The 26,853-nt window shown below is 39.0% G+C and overlaps 1 protein-coding gene across 1 annotated transcript; it reads left to right on the forward strand.

Annotated features, from left to right (window-relative positions):
- The first annotated feature begins 401 nt into the window (after window positions 1–401).
- Window positions 402–25,577, forward strand: LOC139759027 (transmembrane protein 115). Its single transcript, XM_071680927.1, has 3 exons — window positions 402–1,157; window positions 10,131–10,304; window positions 23,253–25,577. Exons 1-3 carry the CDS (start codon window positions 445–447, stop codon window positions 23,581–23,583), a joined length of 1,218 nt encoding a protein of 405 aa, XP_071537028.1. The 5' UTR covers window positions 402–444; the 3' UTR covers window positions 23,584–25,577.
- Window positions 25,578–26,853: the final 1,276 nt, after the last annotated feature.

Consider the following 26,853-nt stretch of genomic DNA (forward strand, 5'->3'; position numbering starts at 1 on the left):
GTAATTTGTAAGCATAATAAATGGGCCCTTCGAACGCAACGTGTTCGGTTATAATGAACAGCAAGCATTATCGATGTTTAAGAATCCTTACTAGCTACTAAAGGAGACAAATACACTATATACATATTACTATTGTACCATATTACTTTTAGTAAGAGTTACAACTCGCATTACTAAATTTCAGTTGGTTTGTTATGACAGTTAACAGTTTGTTTACAGTTGTAAGCGCATTTCTCGACCATTTTCTGTTTACGATTCTAGTTGGTGAACCTAATGTAAATACAATGAAAAACAAGACTAATAAAATATATAAAAAATAAAGAGATCTTTCGTATGCCTAAAATAGTAAAATAAATCTTGTTATATACCATTCAATTCTTATATTAATAGAAAACAATTATATTTTCCTTGTCTCGAACGCGAAAATCTGTTGCGTCGACAAAGATGGCTTCTGCTAGTGTAGTTTTTCGCAATTTACCTGTCATTAAACAGTCATTGATAGCAATAATTGGAAATACTGGATTATTTGTCAAATTTGTGTGCATACTACTGATAATAGGGTATGGCCTATCCTTTTCTGAGAGAGCAGTGGAAGTTTTAAGTGTGACCCCAGGCTATCTGCTTCCACCAACATTTTGGTTATGGACAGCCTTTACTCACTGTTTTGTAGAGGTCCGGCTGTGGCAAGTGTGTGTAGATCTTGTCACTCTTGGACTATGTGGCAAGTTAATAGAACCGTTATGGGGAAGTTTCGAAATGGTTCTGTTCTTCCTGCTGGTCAACGTGTGTGTAGCTTTCATCTCTGCCTTGTTTTACCTCATCATCTACATGTGCACCTTCAACCCAGAGGTGTTGTTCAGTGTACAGATAAATGGCATGGCAGGATACATTGCCGGGCTGTCAGTTGCAGTCAAGCAGATAATGCCTGACCATGTTCTTCTCCACACACGCACGCCGCTCGGCAAGATATCAAATCGTCATGTGCCATTGTGTTTATTCTTAACAGCACTGCTGCTTTATCTTTGTAACCTGCTGGAAGGCCTTTACACTACCATGATTGGCTGCGGAATTGCAGTGTCATGGGTGTATCTACGATTTTATCAAGTACACTCCAATGGAACTCGAGGAGATATGGCTGAAACCTTTGCATTTTCTTGGTAAATATTTATTATCCTGTAGAATTTAGAATTATTGGACTTATATATTTAAAAATCTGATGTTTTGGTTGAGGGCTTTTGTAATTAAATGCTGGGAGCATAATTGGTGTAAATACAATTAACGGCAGAAATTCTTAACTCCAGAATTAAATTGGCTTTTTATTGATGCTATGAATTATAACCAGTTGGGAATAGTAACAGTAATTACTGTTTACAAAAGTGAGGATAAGGGTGAAACATATAAGGGAAGATGTCAAATTTTTATATTTAACCCTGTGTTACTTAATGTCCTTCAACCAAACCAAACTTTATCAAAACTTTGACTGTATGACTTTAAGCAGTGGTGGTGCTTTGATGATAATAACTAATAACTTTGGATACTGGGTGATTTTACTTTGCTGTGGTGGCATTTTATTAAGAATAAAAGCCGTGGTTGTTTGTAATTTGGATAATTTTATTTTAATCTGTGATGTTGTGTAAAGTGATAGTGGTGAGAATTATGAACGTCAGAGAAAGAGAAAATGTACAGCAAATTAAGAGGAATACAGATGAAGCACTTTGACAGAATTCAACCATTTAAAACCTTATGTAACTTCCATAAGATATATCTTAATTTTAATGTTTTGATTGAAATATACTGGAGTCACCCATGATTGAGTGCAGCGACAACTGCTGACAAATGTCAATAAACAGACAGCAGACTGAGTGCCATGTACATCACTGCCCAACCTCCCATAAACAACCATTCCACATGGTCCTCAGGAGTAGATCATGTTTATATTGGTATATGTTCTTTATAAATCTTGGTTGCCAGGGTAGGTTAGGTAAAGTTATCAGAGATGCTGTTGAATTTTTTTTTAATTAATTTACATTTACATTCATTAACCCCATATTTTCCCTGATATATCCCTTTTATTATTGCTGTAGTTAATTTTGCATAATAGAATATAATGCTGCAAATTATGATGCACAGCTTTTGATGTATTCCCATAACACTAAGGTACAATATCATTGCAGAACAGAATCACTTAATATCCAAAGTTAGTTTCAGTGTGCTACAAAACTTGTGATCTCCTAAATGATTATTAGGAGATGTAACATGAAAATAGGTGCAATACATGCAGTAATCTATAGAACTTAAGAAAACCTTAATAGAATTACTGTTTGAACATCCAAATGACAACTGGGGTTTTTGGTAAGGGGAAATCAAAAAAAGTAGTGCTTTGCGATAGAAATGGGTGTCAGAATCGTTGAAAAGACATCAGATAAAATTTCACCCAAACCAAATGTCACCTTACAAGCCAAACTTAAAATTTGCTGCTTTGCGAAATGTTAATGATACCAACACCCACCAACTTTCCCTAATAGCTGAAATTTTTATAGAAATATACCATCATTAATGTGGTGGGCTGCTGGGGATGGCTTGGAATGTTTACATTTTTTTTTGTAGTTGGCACAACGCTGAAAAAATCGATTTATCTCATATATATGTATATATATCAGCTTTAGTATTGAAAATTGATATAAATCTTGGTTGTAAGAAGTCTGGTATCGTTTTGAAAGGTTACTTTGATCTTCACAAGTGTTTCACCTGTCTAAGTTTATCAGGTTTGAGTGTAAGGAGGCCAATGATGTGCATATCCTCCAAATATACATGTATGTTACCAGTATTTATGTGGTGCCTGAAAGTGGAATTTTATCAGAAAATGGATTGCTTTGGAGAAACAGGGAACATAGTGATAAAACTGAAAATGGAAGATAAATTTAGTGCCACATCATTATAGGAGATTTCAAGATTAAATTTTGCACAGGTTGGATACCGTTTCTTTGTTTATTTGGAAAGAAGGGATGGACCAATGCAGAGAATCTCACCTAACCAGTATATCATGGGATAACATATTGTTAGATTATTGCATACGGCTTGATGTAATGTAAATTTAAAGAAAGGAGTGTTCATATCTATAAACATTTAAAGGTGGCTTTTCTCTGGTTATTTAGTGTATTAAAATTGTTATATACTAAGTAGTTGCTTTTCCGTATCTACATGTATTCACAGAAGGTATTATTTACAATTACTCCAAGACCAATTTTTAAGAAAAGAAACCCTGTGTTACTAGTCCTAAGAGATAGGTCTTCAGAACAAGAAGTTTAGGTCACCATCATGATCAGTTTATTAAGGCAAGTGAAGATGTGATTTGGCTCTTGTTCTGAAAATATCAGTGTGTTTTGTGTGTTCATTTTTACACATGACAGAATTTTTTGTCTCCATGGCTTTTGCTGACATGAGATCTCGTGCTTTTGTTTCTTATGAGATAGATTAATCACTATCTTTATTTTCTATCGTTGCCTAATTCAGCCTCATCTTCCTCAGTCAATCTCATTATCCATACTATTCACCTTTGCCATTGTTTGTTTTTGCCCTGTAGTGGCAGTCTTCAGTGCCAATTTTGTTCTCAATGAAAATTTCACAGTAGATTTGTGTCTCGTTAAAGTTTTCTCATATGATATCTTCATTTATGATGATATCACTGCTGGGATTTATCTGTCTCCATGTCTTTTACACAGTACTTATGCTTCATTAGAAAGCTAAAGTCATGGCTTTGGATCAGTAGAATTTTCAAGATACTGCTCAAAGCTTCCCTAAACTGTTTGCTGCATCTTTTGGCTTCCATACTATTGGTAGATGGAAGAGACCCACTGCTTTTGGTGATTTTTCATGGCGTGAGCGTTGGTTTGAATTGTGATGGTTTGAACTGATTATTCAAAACTTTATAGATTTCAAGGATATTAGAAAGGATTTACCCAGTATAAGGCCATATTTCTAAAATCAGACAAAATGTTCGCATGTGTGGAAGTTTCATGTCACATCTCGTATAAGATAGAAAGAATTTGGTTTCAGTTGTTTGTCATGCAGCATGCCTGCCTTGCCATGATGTTGTCATTTTGTCGTCCGTGACTGTTGATAGATGCAAGCAACATATGTCCTGAGGCTACAGACAGTCTGTTGCTTGAGGCAGCAATTTGATGACAGTGATATTTGTATCACATTTTTCTGTGGACATCTTTGTTTAAATGTGTGTTATGGCCATCAGACAGCTATAATAAAAGCCAGTGAACCATGACATGAAAATTATTGTCAGAAAATCAATTGTTCTGAATGGTTACAGTTATGAGAAGAGCTATAATGAAATCTCAGAATACACTCGTTTGTGATCACTTACTTAACCAGTTGTATAATTTGATCACTGATGTGAGCTTCTAAAGTGTAAAAGGAATTGTGTAGATGTCAAATTTATGTACCTTCAGGTCTTACTTTATTATTTTCTTAATGCTTCTGATGTCATTGAAATTTTTATGTGCTTAAAAGGTTTTCAGGTACAACTTGCATGCGAAAATTGCACAAAAATGATGTTTAGGCTTACGGATCAACTCCCCTGATTTCATGGTGTGTGTGTGTGTGTGTGTGTGTGTGTGTGTGTGTGTGTGTGTGTGTGTGTGTGAAGATTTGCCATGACTGAGCTCGGCATGTGCTATTGTCAGTGACAGCCCATTCTTGAGCGTGCCATTATTGGCAGTTGAAGAATGGCCTGTGCGGAACTGTAGCATAGTAGGCTCATATATGGGTGTTTATTATGTAAAATATGATAAATTGCTTCATCCTACAAAATTGGGTGATCAGTACCCAATGTGGGGTGTTCAGCTTCTCCAGGAATACACCCTAGTCATTGCACCGGTGCACACAAATTTAATCAACTCTTGTTAAGTAGGTGAGAGTTTGTCAAACAGCAATCACAGTTTGATTAGATTAGGGATAGATTAATATTTTGAAATAAATGACAACAAACTTTTGATCCTAGATTATATGCGATCAAATTTTGAAAACATTAGACATGAAATTTGCAGTATCAATTGGACAAAACTTCTTGATGTTCATACAGTAGAGGAAATGTGGAATAATTCTAAAAACTCACTACTCAAGATTAGAAATAAATGTATTCCACAAATTATGAAGAGAATTTGTAGTATTTCAAAACCGCCATGGATGAATAGGAGAGCAGAAGGACTAATTTGCCAAAAGAAGAAAACATAAGAAATTCAGATTAATGGAAACTGATGAAAATTGCCAGGAATTAATCAAAATCCAGGAAGACAGTGTAAACATGAGGAAGAAAAAAGGATTTCTCTGAAAGTTAAGAATATTCTTAAGGAATTGTTCAAATATCTAAGACAAAGGAAGACTGTAAAAGAAAGAATTGGACCACTATGAAATGAACACGACACACTAACTACTGATGACAAGGAAATGGCCACCATATTAAATTATTCCTTTATCTCCATATTCACAGTTGAAGAAACATCTTAAATACTGCAACCAATGAAAATGTTTAAAGGATCTGATGAAGAAGAGTTGTAGGTTAGAGAAATAAAGAGCTCTGAAGTACTTAGATACATGGACCAATTAAATCATAAAAAATCCAGTGGCCTAGATAACTTAGCTGCAAGATTTTTAAAAGAAGTTAGGAGACAACTGATATACCCCATAACAAAAATATTTATCAAATCTCGATCTGATGGTCAAGTGCCAACTGACTGGAGACTAGCAAATGTTACTCCTAAATATTAGAAAGGAGACAAAAAGTGTTCCTTGGGCTACTGCCCAGTAAGCCTTACGTCAGTGTGAGGTTAAACAGTGGAAAGTATTATACGAGATAAATTGTTATGTTCCTAGATCACAAAATTATATTGGACAACCAATACGGTTTCTGCAATAGAAGATCCTGCCTGACAAATTTGCTTGAAATCTTTAATGTTATCAGAATTGGGATGAAAAAGTACCGTCTTATGAAGTATATATAGATTTCCAAAAGGCTCTTGATAAACAACCGTACAAGAGACTTTTACATAAACTCCAAGCGCATAGAATTAGTGAAGAACTCTGTACTTGGGTCAGAGACTGGCTTTCTGGAAGAAAGCAGTGTGTAGTATTAAATGGTGAAGCCTCAGATTGGCTAAGCAGGCTGAACATAACGAGTGGTGTTACAGGGGTTGGACCTAGGCCCAATTCTTTTCATATTGTACATTAATGACCAAGAACTCGGTCTCGTATCTAAGATCTCCAAATTTGCTGATGGTACTAAACTAGGAGGTAGGGCTGTAAACAGGCAGGACTGCAAAATGATTTAAAGAGATCTTAACTTACTAGCAGAGTGGCCAGACAGATGGCAAATGAAGTTTATTGTAGACAAGAGTTAAGTTATGCACCTTGGAGACAGTAATATATGTTACAACTACAAACTATATTGAAACTCTCTAATTAAGTATATGAAGAAAAGTACCTTGGAGTTTTCATTAGCAACAATCTGAGGTACACTAAACAGTGTCAGGCAGCAAGTAAAAAAGGCAACCGAATGTTAGGTTTCATAGCCAGGAACATAGATTACAAGACACCAGAAACAATTTTCACACTTTATATTCTCTAGTAAGACCATGCCTTGAATGTGCAGGTCAGTTTTGGTCTCCATACTCTAAAAAAAGACGAGAAAAGATTAGAGCAAGTACAAAGACACACGTCAAAATTGATCCCATTCCTTAGAAATCTGGCATATGAAAAGAGGGTAAAATGACTGGATCTCTTCTCTCTTAAAAACATAAACTTTGTGGTGACTTAATCCAAGTCTTCAAAATTCTGAACAAGTTCAATAAAGTATATCACAAACATCTTATCGAAATACAAGAAAATACAGCTACCAGGACAAATGGAATAAAACTCAAAGCTAAAAGAAGTAGGATGGATGTGGGAAAAAACTTCTTTTCTTATAGGTGTGTTGAGCACTGGAATAATTACCATCAGACGTAGTGAATGCTAAGACTATAGATACCTTCAAAAGTTGTTTAGACAAATATCTTATAAATTCATGTATACTCTGAGAAAAACGCCAGAAATATACTATATAAATGACTGCAATAATGGGAACAGCAGAAGGCTAATATGCAGCAGCAGGAAGTTGGTGAATGCTTAAAAACTGCTGAGCAGAATTACATTTTCTTGTCAAGTTAAACTTGTTTTTTGTTTTTTCTCCAGACAACCCAGTCATGGGCCAATCAGACCCTCTGTTGTCTGTCTCTCTCATGTAATTCATGGGGTAGCATTATGTTCACAACTCTGAGGCATAGGGAATTATCCTAATTTCACATTATATACAGTTAGAAAACCAAAAATCTTTGTTTCTAGAATTTGTGATTAACTTGTTTAACATAAAGCCACCAACCAGAAGTATGAGTTTCCATTAGCAAAATAATAAGTAATTGTTTACAAAATATTGTATACTTATTTACATTTGGGTATATTACAAAAGAAGTAATGTTTAGAGCATGCCTTAGGTACATTATGGTTACAGTATGGTCTCTCTTCAGTCTGTCGCCTTATTTAAAAGATCCATACATCCAAAATATGCAATTTTCTTGCTTTCCAAGGATTGTGGATTTTTTCTACCTGGAGTACTCATGGAGTAGTCTTTGAAGGTCTTCTACTCCCACAGGTCGGCTTGTGTCTAAGATGTTGTATATGCCAGTGTATTTTTCATAGTAGGTAACATGGCATGGGTTTGCCTCAGTCAAAGATGTGTCAGTTGAAAAGTTAGAATATGAAAATGATGGGGTGAGGTGGTAGGATTAAGTGAAGCTCCCAAGGTGTTTTCAGATTCATTTCTCTAAGCACAAAGTTTATAGGTACGGGAGAAAGAATTCTACCTCTGTATTCCTGCGTGTGGTAGAAGGCGACTAAAAGGGGTGGGAGTGGGGGCTGGAAACTTTCCTCTTCTTGTATTTCAATTTCTAAAAGAGGAAGCAGGAAGAGTCATGTGGGAGTGCTCATTGTCCTAAAAGACTCAGATTGGGGTGTGTAAAAGTAACAAAGATGAGAAGAGAGTAGAGGTAGGTAGTATGTTTGAGGAAAGAAACCTGAATGTTCTGGCTCTGAGTTAATCGAAGCTTAGTTGAAAGAAGAATGGTTTGGAAATGTCAGGAGAATAAAGTCAGGGGTTAATGAGAGGACAAGAGCTAAGGAAGGAGTAGCAATACTCCTGAGACAGAAGTCATGGGATTGTGTGATAGAGTGTAAGAAATTAAATTCTAAATTGATGTGGATAAAACTGAAAGTGGTTGGTAAGAGGTGGGTGATTATTGGTGCTTATGCAACTGGTCATGAGAGGCAAGTGTTTTGGGAACAGTTGAGTGAGCATGTCAGCAGTTTTGGTGCACGAGACCAGGTATTAGTGAATGAATATTTAAGGGTGAAGATAAGGAATGTGGCAGTTGAGGGTATAATTGATGTGCATAGGATATTCAGTGTTATGAATGAAAAGAATGAAGAGCTTGTGGATTTGTGTGCAGATAAAAGACTAGTGATTAGGAATTCCTGGTTTAAAGAGAGAGATATACACAAGTATACATATGTGAGTAGGAGAGATGGTGAAAGGGCATTATTACATAACATATTAATTGATAGGTGTGTAAAAGAGAGACTTTTGGATGTAAATGTGCTTAGAGGGGCAGCTGGTGGGATGTCTGATCACAGTCTTTTGGAGGCAAGATTGAAGATTTGTAGAGGTTTTCTAAAAAGAGGAGACAATATCAGGGAGAAGAGAGTAGTGAGAGTAAGTGAGCTTGGAAAGGAGACTTGTGTGAAGAAATACTTGGAGAGATTGAGTGTAGAATGGTAAAAGATGAGAGGAAATAAAGTATGGGGAGTGGGTGAGGAATGGGAGGTTTATAGGGAAGCAGTGATGGCTTGTAAGAGATGCATGTCGCATACAAAAGATGGGAGGTGTGCAGATTAAAATTGGTGATGAGTGGTGGGATGAAGAAGTGAAGTTGCTAGTGAAAGAGAAAAGAGAGACATTTGGGCAGTACTAACAAGGAAGGAATGCAAGTGAATGGGGGATGTATGAGAGAAAGCGGCAGGAGGTCTAGAGGAAGGTGCAGGGGGTGAAAAGAGGGCAAATGAGTATTGGGGTGAGAGAGTATCATTAAACTTTAGGGAGAATGAAAAGATATTTTGGATGGAGGTTGATAATGTTTGAAAGACAAGAGAGAACACATGGGAATATCAGTAAAGGGAGTGAAAGGGAAGTGATAGTAGGTAGTGATGGCATTAGGAGATGGAGTGAGTATTTTGAAAGATTGTTAAATGTATTTGATGGCAGATTAGCAGATGTGGGATGTTTAGGTTGAGGTGGTACATGAAGTGAGAGTCAGGGAGAGTGTTTCAGTGAATATAAACTGAAGCAAATGGCTTGCATTGTTACAAGACTAGACTAGGCTGAGAACAGACCCAGAGCCAAATATCGTTGCACTTATGAATTTTAAGATCCTTTGTTTCTTTTTCAATAGAACACTACACTTTTCATCTAGTATTGCAATCTGAACACTACTGTACAGGTATTTACACATTGGACTTTATACACCTATAGTGTATAGATACTTATACTTAATAGACATAATATGTTCTTTATTGAATGCACAAAATGAGAGATGTATACATAGCAGAAGACAGGCAGCAGTCAGGTGAGTGGGAAGGTGACGAGCCAAACATGTTACCATAGGGGCATGCTATCATGTGGAAGATGAGAAATTCAGATCACAGTCAGAATTTCTCGTGACTTTTATAGAAATTTTGTTCAATAATTCTTCACCTTGCTCAGTGTATTGCTGTACAAGATCTGGCCACTGTGTGTGATTCTGAATTTTTTCACAATTATTGATATTTTTCCCTTTGTCATGAGTTTTTTTTTTTTATTTTAGTGCTAGCAAAAATAGTGAATTACTGAATTTTCATAAATTCTGAATAAGACTTAGGTTTACTGATTGCCTTTATTTCTAGAGTTTAATATCTTTTTAGTGTATACAAATGAATATTGCTCAGTTGTAACATTTTAGAATGTTTTCTTTGTGTAACTGACCTTTGTATTTCAGCTTCTTCCCAACAGTCTTACAGCCACCAATCCAGGTTGTTGGTAACTCCGTCTATTCCTGTTTAGTACGGATAAAAGTCTGCCGAAGACCTGTTCGGAGGTATGATGTTGGTGCCCCATCATCCATCACCATTTCACTTCCAGGCATGGATCCACATGATGCAGAGAGGCGAAGGTACGATATGAAAGCTTTATGACATCTTGTGTTTATCAGTAAATTTTTAGATGGAATTTTTCACTCTCCTTTCACCATGTTGTTCCCTACAAGCCATTAGATTATTGAGGATAAGGTAGGAGAATACCTGACTTGTGTCATAGTAGTCACATTTATTGCTCACACACACTCACACACATGCAGGCCTTCATGGTGTAGTAGAGTTACTGACCAAGAGTCACCTTGGGCCAGCCCAGTCAGTATATACCCAATCCAAGTTGTCATCCAACTCAAGGGGCTGGTCAGTAAATGGCCTCCTGGTTTAGGCTGGTGTGTGTGTGTGTGTGTGTGTGTGTGTGTGTGTGTGTACACACATAGGAGTAAAGACATGGTACATATATACTAGGTTAAAAGATGGGGTACCATTAGTGTAAAACTCTTTCCCCGAAAGATGCGTATAGTTATCGCACACACACACACACACACACACACACACACACACACACACACACACACACACACACACACACACACACACTTTTGAGGCATAATCCAGTTATACACAGCATAGACCACAACTGGATTTTAGCTTCATAAGCATGGTCACTGCACCTAAAAAAGCTCAAAGATCTGATTGAGAGGGTACAGAGAAGAGCAACTAAGGTGTTACCTGAATTAAGTGAAATGAGCAACATTGAGAAGCTGAGGGCTACAAAGCTGTCTAGCATGGATAAGAGGGGAGTGACCCCATAATGGCTTTCAAGTTTCTAAATCAGTTGGATATATTGACTGGGAACAATTCTTCAAGAGATACATCACCAGAGTAACCAGAGGCCATAACAGAAAGGTAGGTAAAAAGCTTGTTAGAAAGGATGTTAAGAAGCACTAGTTTAGTGTTTGGGTGGTGGATTGTAAAAAGTAGATGAAGATATTGGAAGAAAGTTAAGTAAAGAGTTAAGGGATGATAAGAAACTATACTGGAAGGAGGTGAAAAAGGAAAGAGGTGGATGTAGGGGTGGAAATGTTGATGTAAGAATTAAGGAAATGGGAATTGCTGAATCAAAAGGAGGAAGTGAAAGGAAGATGGAAAAAGTATTTTTAAGAACTGATGAATGTGGGAAAGGGGAGGCATCAGTTATTACATGCATGGGTATGGAGGGGGGAAGGAAGAGGATACAAGTGTAAGGGTCTGTGGCAAAGAGGGAGGTAAGAAGGGCGATGGTGAGGCTGAAAGTAGGAAAGGCACCTGGAGTGGATGGGATCACGACGGAAAAGCCAAAGTATGAGGAGAGAGTGTGATGGAGTGGATGCATCTTATATGTAATTTAGCATGGAAACAGAAGGTTGTGCCTGAGGATTGGATTAAAGCTAATATTGTCCAATATTGTCCCTTTATTCAAAGGAAGAGGTGCAAAGGATATATGTAGCATTTATAGGGGAATAAGTCTGTCAAGTATACCAGGAAAAGTGTATGCAAGAATATTGATTAAGAGTAATGGAAGTGACCGAATGCAGAATAAGTGAAGAGCAAGGGGGTTTTAGGAAAGTTAGGGGATGCAGAGATCAGATTTTTGTAGTAAAGATGACCGTGGAAAAGTATTTTGTGAAAGGTAAGAAGTTTTATGCAGCTTTTATGGATTCGGAGAAAGCATATGACAGAGTCAAGTTGAATGCTTTGTGGGATGTGTTAAGGATACATGGTGTAGGGGGAGAACTGTGGGATGGTGTAAAAGCCTTCTATAGAGGAGCAAGTGCATGTGTAATAGTAGATGGAGAACTGAGTGGAAGTTTTGGGATACATGGTGTGAGGCAGGGCTGTGTGATTTCACTGTGGCTTTTTAATACATACAGTACATGGATGGAGTGATAAGAGAGATGAAGGTAAAACTAGGGAAGAAAATGGATGCAGAGATGGAGTGTGGTGATGAGATATGGTGGCAAGCCTATTTGCGGATAATACTGTGTTGTTTGCGGAAAGTGAAAAGAAGTTGAAGAAGGTTGTAAGTGTATCTTATAATGTGTGTAAGCGGAGGAGATTGAAGGTAAGTGCAAGTAAAAGTAAAGTGATGATGTTCAAAAGGAAACAGTGAAATTATAGATATTGTAAGACCATATGAAGTGAAAGAAGAAAGTGTACTAAATTGTGCTGTGGATATGGGGGGAAAAAGACTGGAAGAAGTGAGGGAATTTATGTATCTGGGAGCTGTCTTGGGTAAGTGTGGTGATGTGGAAGGAGAGATAAGGGAGAGAGCAGTATAGGGTAGAAGGGTCATTGGGTCCATTATTAGAATAATGAAGGGTAGAGATGTAAGTATGGAAGTCAAGAGAGGATTGAAGGACAGCATAGTCCTCCCAACCCTAACCTAAGCAGCCAAAACATGGATGTGAAATGAGGCACAGAGGTCAAGAATACAGGCTGTGGAAATGAGCTATTTGAGAAGAGCAAGTGATATGATTAGATGGAAGGAAGAAAAAAAATGAAAAGGATGTATGAGAGATGTGGTATGGCAAGGAATGCAAAGTGAATGAATTGTAGAGTGGTAGAATGGGTGGATCATTATACTTTTAGGTAGTTTGGGCCTGTGGAAAGAATGCAAGACTGGGGGTTTACAAAGAAAGTGTATGATGGTACAATTAAAAGGGTGTGTGTGTGTGTGTGTGTGTGTGGGAGACCACCTGTGACATGGGCAAATAGGGTGGAGGAGTACTGGAACGAGAGAAACTGAGGAAGATTGTTTGGAATGGTGTATGCGAGGGAGGCATGTAAGGACAGGGATAAGTGGAGAGTCCTTTGTCTTGGCCACCCCTTGATGGGAGTTCCTGGAGGGAATGGGCATCAGAGATATGTATAGAGAGAGATAGATAGATGGTTGTAATAAACTAATTACAGATCACCCCTGACTGATGATGGTTCGACTTTACAGTGATGGGATATTGAACGCTTTATTGTAAAGTAGGCTTTGTGTAAGATGATTTTTACCCATGTAGGCTAATATAAGTTTTCTGAGAATTTTTCAGGTAGGCTAGGCTAAGCTGTGGTGTTTGGTAGGTTAGATGTACAATGTTAAATGTATTTTCGACATACAATATTTTCAACTTACAATGGGTTTCTTGGTACGTAAGTCGAGGTGCCTGTAATGAGGCAGTTAATGCTGGTGGTTAAGAATGGTTTAAAAGGCTACTTGATGGCATACAGAGTGATGACAATGAAGGAACTCTGAAAGCGGAAGTGAGTCATAGGGTTGGGGAGGGGGCAAAGGTACCAGGAGCGATGAAGAAAGTGTTGAAAGTGAGGACATTATCTCGGAGAGTAATGAGGGTATGTTATCTCTGAGAGTAATAATGGGTGTGTTTGAAGAAATAGCATTTCCACCAGTATTATATGGTTGCAAAGCACTAGCTATAGATAGGGTTGTGTAGAGGAAGGTGGGTGTATTGGAAATTTAAAGTCTGAAGACTATATGTGGTGTGAGGTGGTTTGATCGAGTAAGTAATGAAAGGGTGAGAGAGATGTGTGGAAATGAAAAGAGTGTGGTTGAGAGAGCTGAAGAGGGTGTGTTGAAATGGGATGGACATAAGATGAGAATGAGTGAAGAAAGGTTGACAAAGAGGATATAAGTATCAGAAGTGGAGGGAAGAAGAAGCAGGAGACTTCATTGGCAGTGGAAGATGAAGTGAAAAAGATTTTAAGTGATTGGTGCCTCAACATGCAGGAGGGGGAAAGGCATGCATGGAACAGAGTGAATTAGAACGATGTGTTATATTCGGTGGACTGAACTAGGGCATGTGAAACATCTGGGATCAACCATTGAAAGGTCTGTGGGGCCTGGATGTGGACAGGGAGCTGTGGTTTTGGTGTTACACCTGACAGCTAGGGAATGAGCTTGAGTGGATATGGCCTTTCTTCATTTGTTTCTTGGAGCTACCTTGCTAATGCAGGGGGTGGGATGAAGAAGTAAGATTATTAGTGAAAGAGAAGAGAGAGGCATTTGGACGATTTTTGCTGGGAAAAAATGCAAATGAGTTGGAGGTGTATAAAAGAAAGAGGCAGGAGGTCAAGAGAAAGGTGCAAGAGGTGAAAAAGAGGGCATATGAGAGTTGGGGTGAGAGAGTATCATTAAATTTTAGGGAGAATAAAAAGATGTTTTGGAAGGAGGTAAATAAAGTGCGTAAGACAAGGGAACAAATGGGAAATTCAGTGAAGGGGGCTAATGGGGAGGTGACAACAAGTAGTGGTGATGTGAGAAGGAGATGGAGTGAGTATTTTAAAGGTTTGTTGAATGTGTTTGATGATAGAGTGGCAGATATAGTGTGTTTTGGTTGAGGTGGTGTGCAAAGTGAGAGGGTTAGGGAAAATGATTTGGTAAACAGAGAAGAGGTAGTAAAAGCTTTGCAGAAGATGAAAGCCGGCAAGGCAGTGGGTTTGGATGGTATTGCAGTGGAATTTAATAAAAAAGGGGGTGACTGTATTGTTGACTGGTTGGTAAGGTTATTTAATGTATGTATGACTCAAGCTGAGGTGCCTAAGGATTGGCAGAATGCTTGCATAGTGCCATTGTACAAAGGCAAAGGGGATAAAAGTGATTGCTCAAATTACAGAGGTATAAGTTTGTTGAGTATTCCTGGTAAATTATATGGGAGGGTATTGATTGAGAGGTTGAAGGCATGTACAGAGCATCAGATTGGAGAAGGGCAGTGTGGTTTCAGAAGTGGTAGAGGATGTGTGGATCAGGTATTTGCTTTGAAGAATGTATGTGAGAAATACTTAGAAAAGCAAATGGATTTGTATGTAGCATTTATGGATCTGGAGAAGGCATATGATAGAGTTGATAGAGATGCTCTGTGGAAGGTATTAAGAATATATGATGTGGGAGGCAAGTTGTTGGAAGCAGTGAAAAGTTTTTATCGAGGATGTAAGGCATGTGTACGTGTAGGAAGAGAGGAAAGTGATTGGTTCTCAGTGAATGTAGGTTTGCGGCAGGGGTGTGTGATGTCTCCATGGTTGTTTAATTTGTTTGTGGATGGGGTTGTTAGGGAGGTGAATGCAAGAGTTTTGGAAAGAGGGGCAAGTATGCAGTCTGTTGTGGATGAGAGAGCTTGGGAAGTGAGTCAGTTGTTGTTCACTGATGATACAGTGCTGGTGGCTGATTCATGTGAGGAACTACAGAAGCTGGTGACTGAGTTTGGTAAAGTGTGTGAAAGAAGAAAGCAGAGAGTAAATGTGAATAAGAGCAAGGTTATTAGGTACAGTAGGGTTGAGGGACAAGTCAACTGGGAGGTAAGTTTGGAGAAAAACTGGAGGAAGTGAAGTGTTTTAGATATCTGGGAGTGGATTTGGAAGCGGATGGAACCTTGGAAGCGGAAGTGAATCATAGGGTGGGGGAGGGGGTGAAAGTTCTGGGAGCGATGAAGAATGTGTGGAAGTTGAGAACATTATCTGAGAAAGCAAAAATGGGTATGTTTGGAGGAATAGTGGTTCCAACAATGTTGTATGTTTGCGAGGCGTGGGCTATGGATAGAGTTGTGCGGAGGAGGGTGGATGTGCTGGAAATGAGATGTTTGAGGACAATATGTGGTGTGAGGTGGTTTGATCAAGTAAGTAACAATAGGGTAAGAGAGATGTGTGGTAATAAAAAGAGTATGGTTGAAAGAGCAGAAGAGGGTGTTTTGAAATGGTTTGGTCACATGGAGAGAATGAGTGAAGAAAGATTGACCAAGAGGATATGTGTGTCAGAGGTTGAGGGAACGAGGAGAAGTGGGAGACCAAATTGGAGATGGAAAGATAGAGTGAAAAATATTTTGAGTGATCGGGGCCTGAACATACAGGAGGGTGAAAGGCGTGCAAGGAATAGAGTGAATTGGAACGATGTGGTGTACCGGGGTCGACGTGCTGTAAGTGGATTGAACCAGGGCATGTGAAGCGTCTGTGGTAAACCATGGAAAGTTTTGTGGGGCCTGGATATGGAAAGGGAGCTGTGGTTTCAGTGCATAATTACATGACAGCTGGAGACTGAATGTGAACAAATGTGGCCTTTGTTGTCCTTTCCTAGTGCTACCTCGCGCACATGAGGGGGAGGGGTTGTTATTTCATGTGTGGCGGGGTGGCGATGAGAATGAATAGTCAGACAGTATGAATTATGTACATGTATATATATGTATATGTCTGTGTGTGTATATACATGTATACGTTGAGATGTATAGGTATGTATATTTGCATGTGTGGACGTGTATGTATATACATGTGTGTGTGGGTGGGTTGGGCCATTTCTCTCGTCTGTTTCCTTGCACTACCTTGCTAACGCGGCAGATAGTGACAAAGCAAAATAAATGAATAAATAAACTTACATTCACTGAGAACCAATCACTTTCCTCTCTTCCTACATGTACACATGCCTTACATCCTCGATAAAAACTTTTCACTGCTTCTAACAACTTGCCTCCCACACCATATATTCTTAATACCTGCCATAGAGCATCTCTATCAACTCTATCATATGCCTTCTCCAGATCCATAAATGCTACATACAAATCCATTTGTATAAAAGAAAGAGGCAGGAGGTTAAGAGAAAGGTGCGAGAGGTGAAAAAGAGGGCATATGAGAGTTGGGGTGAGAGAGCATCATTAAATTTTAGGGAGAATAAAAAGATGTTTTGGAAGGAGGTAAATAAAGTGCGTAAGACAAGGGAGCAAATGGGAACTTCAGTGAAGGGGGCTAATGGGTAGGTGATAAGTATTTGTGATGTGAGATGGAATGAGTATTTTGAAGGTTTGTTGAATGTGTTTAATATTAAGATAGAGTGGGAGGTATAGGGTGTTTTGGTCGAGGTGGTGTGCAAAGTGAGAGGGTTAGGGAAAATGATTGGGTAAACAGAGAAGAGGTAGTAAAAGCTTTGCGGAAGATGAAAGCCGGCAAGGCAGCAGGTTTGGATGGTATTGCAGTGGAATTTAATAAAAAAGGGGGTGACTATATTGTTGACTAGTTGGTAAGGTTATTTAATGTATGTATGATTCATGGTAACATGCCTGAGGATTGGCGAAATGCTTGCATAGTGCCATTGTACAAAGGCAAAGGGGATAAGAGTGATTGCTCAAATTACAGAGGTATAAGTTTGTTGAGTATTCCTGGTAAATTATATGGGAGGGTATTGATTGAGAGGTTGAAGGCATTTACAGAGCATCAGATTGGGGAAGAGCAGTGTGGTTTCAGAAGTGGTAGAGGATGTGTGGATCAGGTGTTTGCTTTGAAGAATGTATGTGAGAAATACTTAGAAAAGCAAATATATATATATATATATATTTTATTTATTTATTTTGCTTTGTCGCTGTATCCCGCGTTTGCGAGGTAGCGCAAGGAAACAGACGAAAGAATGGCCCAACCCACCCACATGCACATGTATATACATACAAGTCCACACACGCAAATATACATACCTATACATCTCAACGTATGCATATATATATACACACACAGACATATACATATATACACATGTACATAAATCATACAATCTGCCTTTATTCATTCCCATTGCCACCCCGCCACACATGAAATGACAACCCCCTCTCCCCTCATGTGTGTGAGGTAGCACTAGGAAAAGACAGCAAATGCCCCATTCATTCACACTCATTTTCTAGCTGTCATGTAATAATGCACCAAAAGCACAGCTCCCTTTCCACATCCAGGCCCCACAGAACTTTCCATGGTTTACCCCAGATGCTTCACATGCCCTGGTTCACTCCATTGAAAGCACGTCGACCCCGGTATACCACATCGTTCCAATTTACTCTATTCCTTGCACGCCTTTCACCCTCCTGCATGTTCAGGCCCCGATCACTCAAAATCTTTTTCACTCTATCTTTCCACCTCCAATTTGGTTTCCCACTTCTCCTTGTTCCCTCCACCTCTGACACATATATCCTCTTGGTCAATCTTTCCTCACTCATTCTCTCCATGTGACCAAATCATTTCAAAACACCCTCTTCTGCTCTCTCAATCACACTCTTTTTATTACCACACGTCTCTCTTACCCTATTATTTCTCACTCGATCAAACCACCTCACACCACACATTGTCCTCAAACATCTCATTTCCAGCACATCCATCCTCCTGCGCACAACTCTATCCATAGCCCACGCCTCGCAACCATACAACATTGTTGGAACCACTATTCCTTCAAACATACCCATTTTTGCTTTCCGAGATAATGTTCTCGACTTCCACACATTCTTCAAGGCTCCCAGAATTTTCGCCCCCTCCCCCACCCTATGATCCACTTCCGCTTCCATGGTTCCATCCGCTGCCAGATCCACTCCCAGATATCTAAAACACTTCACTTCCTCCAGATTTTCTCCATTCAAACTCACCTCCCAATTGACTTGACCCTCAACCCTACTGTACCTAATAACCTTGCTCTTATTCACATTTACTCTTAACTTTCTTCTTTCACACACTTTACCAAACTCAGTCACCAGCTTCTGCAGTTTCTCACATGAATCAGCCACCAGCGCTGTATCATCAGCGAACAACAAATGACTCACTTCCCAAGCTCTCTCATCCACAACAGACTTCATACTTGCCCCTCTTTCCAAAACTCTTGCATTCACCTCCCTAACCACCCCATCCATAAACAAATTAAACAACCATGGAGACATCACACACCCCTGCCGCAAACCTACATTCATTGAGAACCAATCACTTTCCTCTCTTCCTACACGTACACATGCCTTACATCCTCGATAAAAACTTTTCACTGCTTCTAACAACTTGCCTCCCACATCATATATTCTTAATACCTTCCACAGAGCATCTCTATCAACTCTATCATATGCCTTCTCCAGATCCATAAATGCTACATACAAATCCATTTGCTTTTCTAAGTATTTCCCACATACATTCTTCAATATATATAAAGTACATAAAGTATATAAAGTACAAAGTATATAAAAAAAAAAAAAAAAATATATATATATATATATATATATATATATATATATATATATATATATATATATATATATATATATATATATATATATATATATTATATTTTTCATTTTATTATTTTCATTTTGCTTTGTCCCTGTCTCCCGTGTTTGCGAGGTAGCGCAAGGAAACAGACGAAAGAAATGGCCCAACCCACCCCCATATATTTAAATATATATATATATATATATGTAGAGGGGCAAGTATGAAGTCTGTTGTGGATGAGAGAGCTTGGGAAGTGAGTCAGTTGTTCGCTGATGATACAGCGCTGGTGGCTGATTCATGTGAGAAACTGCAGAAGCTGGTGACTGAGTTTGGTAAAGTGTGTGAAAGAAGAAAGTTAAGAGTAAATGTGAATAAGAGCAAGGTTATTAGGTACAGTAGGGTTGAGGGTCAAGTCAACTGGGAGGTAAGTTTGAATGGAGAAAAACTGGAGGAAGTAAAGTGTTTTAGATATCTGGGAGTGGATCTGGCAGTGGATGGAACCATGGAAGCGGAAGTGAATCATATGGTGGGGGAGGGGGCAAAAATCCTGGGAGCATTGAAGAATGTGTGGAAGTCGAGAACATAATCTCAGAAAGCAAAAATGGGTATATTTGAAGGAATAGTGGTTCCAACAATGTTGTATGGTTGTGAGGCGTGGGCTATGGATAGAGTTGTGTGGAGGAGGGTGGATGTGCTGGAAATGAGGTGTTTGAGGACAATGTGTGGTGTGAGGTGGTTTGATCGAGTAAGTAATGTAAGGGTAAGAGAGATGTGTGGAAATAAAAAGAGCGTGGTTGAGAGAGCAGAAGAGGGTGTTTTGAAATGGTTTGGTCACATGGAGAGAATGAGTGAGGAAAGATTGACCAAGAGGATATATGTGTCGGAGGTGGAGGGAACGAGAAGAAGTGGGAGACCAAATTGGAGGTGGAAAGATGGAGTGAAAAAGATTTTAAGTGATCGGGGCCTGAACATGCAGGAGGGTGAAAGGCGGGCAAGGAATAGAGTGAATTGGATCGATGTGGTATACTGGGGTTGACATGCTGTCAGTGGATTGAATCAGGGCATGTGAAGCGTCTGGGGTAAACCATGGAAAGTTGTGTGGGGCCTGGATGTGGAAAGGGAGCTGTGGTTTCGGGCATTATTGCATGACAGCTAGAGACTGAGTGTGAACGAATGGGGCCTTTGTTGTCTTTTCCTAGCGCTACCTCGCACACATGAGGAGCGAGGGGGATGGTATTCCATGTGTGGCGAGGTGGCGATGGGAATGAATAAAGGCAGACAGTGTGAATTTTGTGCATGGGTATATATGTATGTGTCTGTGTGTGTATATATATGTGTACATTGAGATGTATAGGTATGTATATTTGCGTGTGTGGACGTGTATGTATATACATGTGCATGGGGGTGGGTTGGGCCATTTCTTTCGTCTGTTTCCTTGCGCTACCTCGCAAACGCAGGAGACAGCGACAAAGCAAAATAAAAAAGAATAAATATATATATATATATATATATATATTTTTTTTTTATTTTGCTTTGTCGCTGTCTCCCGCGTTTGCGAGGTAGCGCAAGGAAACAGACGAAAGAAATGGCCCAACCCACCCCCATACACATGTATATACATACATCCACACACACAAATATACATACCTACACAGCTTTCCATGGTTCACCCCTGACGCTTCACATGACCTGATTCAATCCACTGACAGCACGTCAACCCCGGTATACCACATCGATCCAATTCACTCTATTCCTTGCCCTCCTTTCACCCCCCTGCATGTTCAGGCCCTGATCACACAAAATCTTTTTCACTCCATCTTTCCACCTCCAATTTGGTCTCCCACTTCTCGTTCCCTCCACCTCCGACACATATATCCTCTTGGTCAATCTTTCCTCACTCATTCTCTCCATGTGCCCAAACCATTTCAAAACACCCTCTTCTGCTCTCTCAACCACGCTCTTTTTATTTCCACACATCTCTCTTACCCTTACATTACTTACTCGATCAAACCACCTCACACCACACATTGTCCTCAAACATCTCATTTCCAGCACATCCATCCTCCTGCGCACAGCTCTATCCATAGCCCACGCCTCGCAACCATACAACATTGTTAGAACCACTATTCCTTCATACATACCCATTTTTGCTCTTTGAGATAATGTTCTTGACATTCTTCAAGGCTCCCAGGATTTTCGCCTCCTCCCCCACCCTATGATGTACTTCCGCTTCCATGGTTCCATCCGCTGCCAGATACACTCCCAGATATCTATATCTATATATATATATATGTGTGTGTGTGTGTGTGTGTGTGTGTGTGTGTGTGTGTGTGTGTGTGTGTGCATGCATGTATATATGTATAAATGTATGTGAGTGGATTGGTCTTTGTTTGTCTGTTTCTTAGCACTTCCTTGTTATCACAGGAAATGGCAATCAAGTATGATAATGATAATAGAATGTTGGTAATGGATGGAGTGATAGGATAGATGAAAGCAAAAATAGGGAAGTTGGGGTGCAGAGATGGAGCGTGGTGGTGAGATACGGTTGCTAGTGACACGCCAGTTTGCAGAATGTACTGTCTTGTTTGCTGAGAGTGAAGAGGAGTGGCAGAGGGTTGTAATATTGTAGTAGTATGTGTGTAAGCATAGCCGATTGAATGTAAATGCTAGTAAAAGTAAATAATGGTGTTTAGAAGGAAACATAGTGAAAGTATAGATTTTGTAAAGCCCTGTGGAGTGAGAGAAGAAAGTATATGAACTGTGCTATAGATGTGGGAGAAAAAGTCTGGAATAGATGACAGAATTTAAGTATTTTGGAGTTATCAAGGTTAAGTTTAGCGATATGAAAGGAGAGAGAAGGAAGAAAGCAGTATATGGTAGAAGAGTCATTAGGTCTCTTAACAAAGTAATGAAGGATAGAGGTGTAAGTATGGAGGTGAAGAAAGGATTAAGGGACAGCTTAGTCCTCCTGACCCTGACCTATTCTGCCAAAAATGGCCATGAAACAAGTCACAGAGTTCTGGAATCCAGGCTGTAAAAATGAGCTATGTGGTATGACTTGATGGAATGAAGAAATGTGTGAATGAGGGATTTGGTATGACAGGGAATGCAAAGGGAATAAATTGTGAAGTGGTTTGGTCATGTGAAAAGAATGCAAAATGGGGAGTTCCTAGGAGAGTATGTGATGATATGATTAAAGGGGTTGGTATGAGAGGAAGACCGTGTGTGACATGGGGAAATAGGGTTGAAGAGTAGTGGAGGGAGAGATGGTGGAAGAATGCAAGGAATGGTTTAAATGAGGGAGATATGTAAGGATAGGGATAAGTGGAGACTGTTGCCATGGCCACCCTGTTGTTGGGAGTTCCCGGAGGGAGTAGGCATCAGAGATATAGATAGAAAAGGTTAGAGAGAAATTTATATATAGTATTCAAATGATGGGGCTATTTATTTATATGATAATACAGTGATTAATTCCTTTCTTGACCACATGGAAAATGTTTTGGGTTTTTCATTGAGTAATAATGGTATCAACTTCCTCAGCTGGGAAGTTTGAATCCTTTTGATTGTGGGTGCTTGTGACAGGATTTGTATGGATATGTAGAAATCTGAGCAAGTCTCATTTTTTTGTGTTTAATATTCAGGCCTAGGTAGTATGGAAAATGGTCCTATTGGGTTTGCAAAAGCTTGAAAAAGGCTTGAATTTTCAGTTTTCTTTAAGTATTTAAATCCTTTAGTTAGGTTACAGGCTCAGAGTTGACCTTCATACTTTTTGGTTTAGGCATAGTTAGGTTACAGGCTCAGAGTTGACCTTCATACTTTTTGGTTTAGGCATAGTTAGGTTACAGGCTCAGAGTTGACCTTCATACTTCTTGGTTTAGGCCAGTTTGTGGGTCATTTGATGTGAGAGAATTCCCTGATGTCAGGTATATTGGATGGAATTTGTTGGAGGCTATTCACCCATATGTATCCTTTTTCACATTTCTTTGATATTGTTTCCCCAGGCAAAAGGCACTTCGTCTTCTTAGTGCTCGTCTAAACCAAGAGAAGACTGGAGGTGAGAGTGGAGGAGCCTGGCCCACTCTGGATGACTCTCCAGGGTCTCGGGCCCAATCTCCACAGCCATCTTCACATCCTCCTCCCACACACTCCACTCCTTTACCTCCCAAATCTGGAAAATCTGTGACTATTGCTCTGCCTCCAGAATCATCAGAAGTACCATCTTCTGAGCCAACTGTGTCACCTAGTTCGTCCACTAGCCAGAGTGGGAACAGTTCTGGACCAGCAACAGCCCAACTAGTAGATATTGAACAGGAATCAACACCAACTACATAACTTATAATGGCTGACAGTTATCCTTGGCCTTGATTATTCTAGTTGTAAGAGAAATTAATGTATTCTTATAATTCTGAAGACATGTTTGGTTTATCCTGATTGTTTGGAAATGTCAGCTTAACAAGGGAATTAGATATTGAAAGAAACTGAAAGAGTGAGGAGATATGCTCACATTAGGAACACTGTTAATTTTGTAAAGTGCTTTGGACTGAAAAAAGAAGTGATGGTGGATTTACCAATGTACAGACTTGAGAGAGATTATGATAATAAGGTGGCACCTGTTATTGCATTTTGTCATAGATGAATATAGGATCACTTCTGCCTTTTGAACTGAAGTTTGATGAGTCTGATCAAGTGAAGGTTTATGCTATGAAATCCATTTCACACGCACAAAGGACCTAGACTTGATGGATAAATTACTCTCGTATAAAAGATTCAAGTAATTAGAAAAGTTTTAATCAAAAGAATTCATTTAAAGGTAATTATGAGGATGAAATATTACTTACATATTTTTACACCCTAAATGCTGTACATACATCTTTGCCGAGTGACCCATTTCAGCCAGTCCTTGAAGTTACCCTTGTTTTTAGGTGATAAAAATTTCTCTTCCAAAACTGGTAACAGGGCTGAAATGCTCTATAGTCTCTCAGCCTAAGTTTGGTAAAAGCATAATTAAGTATAATTTAGTTTAAATCACTATCCACCAGAGCCATATTTTCCTCTTGCAGCAATATTTTGGATCTATTAGTTCCTAATTGTATTAGCCATGTATGTCTTATGATGTCTACAGTGTTCAGTAGGCCTTATGCTCATTTTACCACATGAAGAGTCACATCATCTTATCTCTCAATAACCAAAATGTCTAGAGCTCTGCCTAACTTGCTCAACTTTTTCATTCCACTTGAACAGTACTATTATTTATGTATTTATTCAAACCAAGCCAGATGAACTTGGCCTGTTCCAGGCCATCCCATCTAGTCCGGCTTAACTTTGAATCTTTGAAATGCCTTAGCTTTTGAATAAGTGAATAAGATTCTGTTGTGCTGTTATTTCTAAATTTGATCCGTTTTGCCATGTGTGGTTCAAATCTACTCCATTCATTTATCCTTTGTGTATATTAGTAGGTTACTAAAAGGTTCCGTTGTTTGTAAAATAAGAAGTTAGTAAATGAAATTTATTGTAGCTTTATCAGTGGAATATACCTTCCTGTGAAAGAATTTGAACATATTTTTCTTGGATCATTCAGGTCCCATAATTTTTTGCATTATTTACATAGTCACATACAAAATTGGTATGCAATATGATCATGTCACATGTAGGATTATTAATGAATGTTGTTGCTCTATGAATATCTAGTGCTTTGCAACTATACTGTTATTGTAGTCTATGAAAAACTCTAAGCATGCAGAGATTATCAGTATGAATTTTGAATCTTTTTTTCGGATATTCAAGGTCTTGATTGTGCTTTATGAAAATTTAGTTTTTTTTATTATGATTTTCAAAAGGAGTTCAGTCATTTTGTTCCATAAAAAAAAGTCAAGTTTGCCAACAACATCGTTCATAGAGTAATTAAACTGAGCCTGACCTCTCCGAACAGTGTGTGTTACTGCATGTGTCCCAAAGATATCCTTAGGCAAGGGACAAGAAATCACTATGGGACAGTAGTAACCTTCCATTTACTATGTTCCCTCCATGCTGACATTTTCTTTGCATAGAGGAATTTTTTTTTTCCCGTTAGAGATATGAAAAGATATGTACAGTAGCATGAATAGTAGTGTTAGAATACAGGAGTTACCCATTGAATATATGAATTTCATCAGTATTTTTTGATGTTAAGGTTTGGCCTGAAAATGTTGCCAATGCAGAATTTTGTGAGGTAAGCATCATCATTAATCACTACTTATGATGTAACTTCAGAATATCACCTATATTTAGATAAGGGAGTTGGACCTCTATTATTGTAATTATTATTATTATAGTCATTATCAATATTATTATAATTATTATTGTTATCACCCATCACTATGACCCGGTCTCGTGCATCAAAACCACTAACACACTCATTCAGCTGCTCCCAAAACACTTGCCTCTCTTGATCTTTCTTCTCATGCCCAGGTGCATATGCACCAATAATCACCCACCTCTCTCCATCAACTTTCAGTTTTACCCATATTGATCGAGAATTTACTTTCTTACACTCTATCACATACTCCCACAACTCCTGTTTCAGGAGTATTGCTACTCCTTCCCTTGCTCTTGTCCTCTCACTAACCCCTGACTTTACTCCTCAGACATTCCCAAACCACTCTTCCCCTTTACCCTTGAGCTTCGTTTCACTCAGAGCCAAAACATCCAGGTTCCTTTCCTCAAACATACTACCTATCTCTCCTTTTTTCACATCTTGGTTACATCCACACACATTTAGGCACCCCACTCTGAGCCTTCGAGGAGGATGAGCACTCCCCGCGTGACTCCTTCTTCTGTTTCCCATTTTAGAAAGTTAATACAAGGAGGGGAGGATTTCTGGCAAAGGTGAGTAATGTGGCAGTTGAGGGAATAATTGGTATACATGGGGTGTTCAGTGTTGTAAATGGAAATGGTGAAGAGCATGTAGATTTATGTGCTGAAAAAGGACTGATGATTGGGAATACCTGGTTTAAAAAGCGAGATATACATAAGTATACTTATGTAAGTAGGAGAGATGGTCAGAGAGCGTTATTGGATTACGTGTTAATTGACAGGCGTGCGAAAGAGAGACTTTTGGATGTTAATGTGCTGAGAGGTGCAACTGGAGGGATGTCTGATCATTATCTTGTGGAGGCTAAGGTGAAAATTTGTATGGGTTTTCAGAAAAGAAGAGTGAATGTTGGGGTGAAGAGGGTGGTGAGAGTAAGTGAGCTTGAGAAGGAGACCTGTGTGAGGAAGTACCAGGAGAGACTGAGTACAGAATGGAAAAAGGTGAGAACAATGGAAGTAAGGGGAGTGGGGGAGGAATGGGATGTATTTAGGGAATCAGTGATGGATTGCGCAAAAGATGCTTGTGGCATGAGAAGAGTGGGAGGTGGGTTGATTAGAAAGGGTAGTGAGTGGTGGGATGAAGAAGTAAGAGTATTAGTGAAAGAGAAGAGAGAGGCATTTGGACGATTTTTGCAGGGAAAAAATGCAATTGAGTGGGAGATGTGTAAAAGAAAGAGACAGGAGGTCAAGAGAAAGGTGCAAGAGGTGAAAAAAAGGGCAAATGAGAGTTGGGGTGAGAGAGTATCATTAAAT

This window comes from Panulirus ornatus, chromosome 32 (assembly GCF_036320965.1).
Source record: "Panulirus ornatus isolate Po-2019 chromosome 32, ASM3632096v1, whole genome shotgun sequence".
In the NCBI taxonomy this organism is placed as follows: domain Eukaryota; kingdom Metazoa; phylum Arthropoda; class Malacostraca; order Decapoda; family Palinuridae; genus Panulirus; species Panulirus ornatus.

Excerpts from the sequence above, each read along its gene's own strand:
- LOC139759027 (XM_071680927.1), top strand. The coding sequence starts at position 445 with ATGGCTTCTGCTAGTGTAGTTTTTCGCAATTTACCTGTCATTAAACAG. Across the intron at positions 1,158-10,130 it reads GAAACCTTTGCATTTTCTTG|CTTCTTCCCAACAGTCTTAC; the intron begins GTAAATATTTAT and ends TTTGTATTTCAG. Across the intron at positions 10,305-23,252 it reads CATGATGCAGAGAGGCGAAG|GCAAAAGGCACTTCGTCTTC; the intron begins GTACGATATGAA and ends TTGTTTCCCCAG.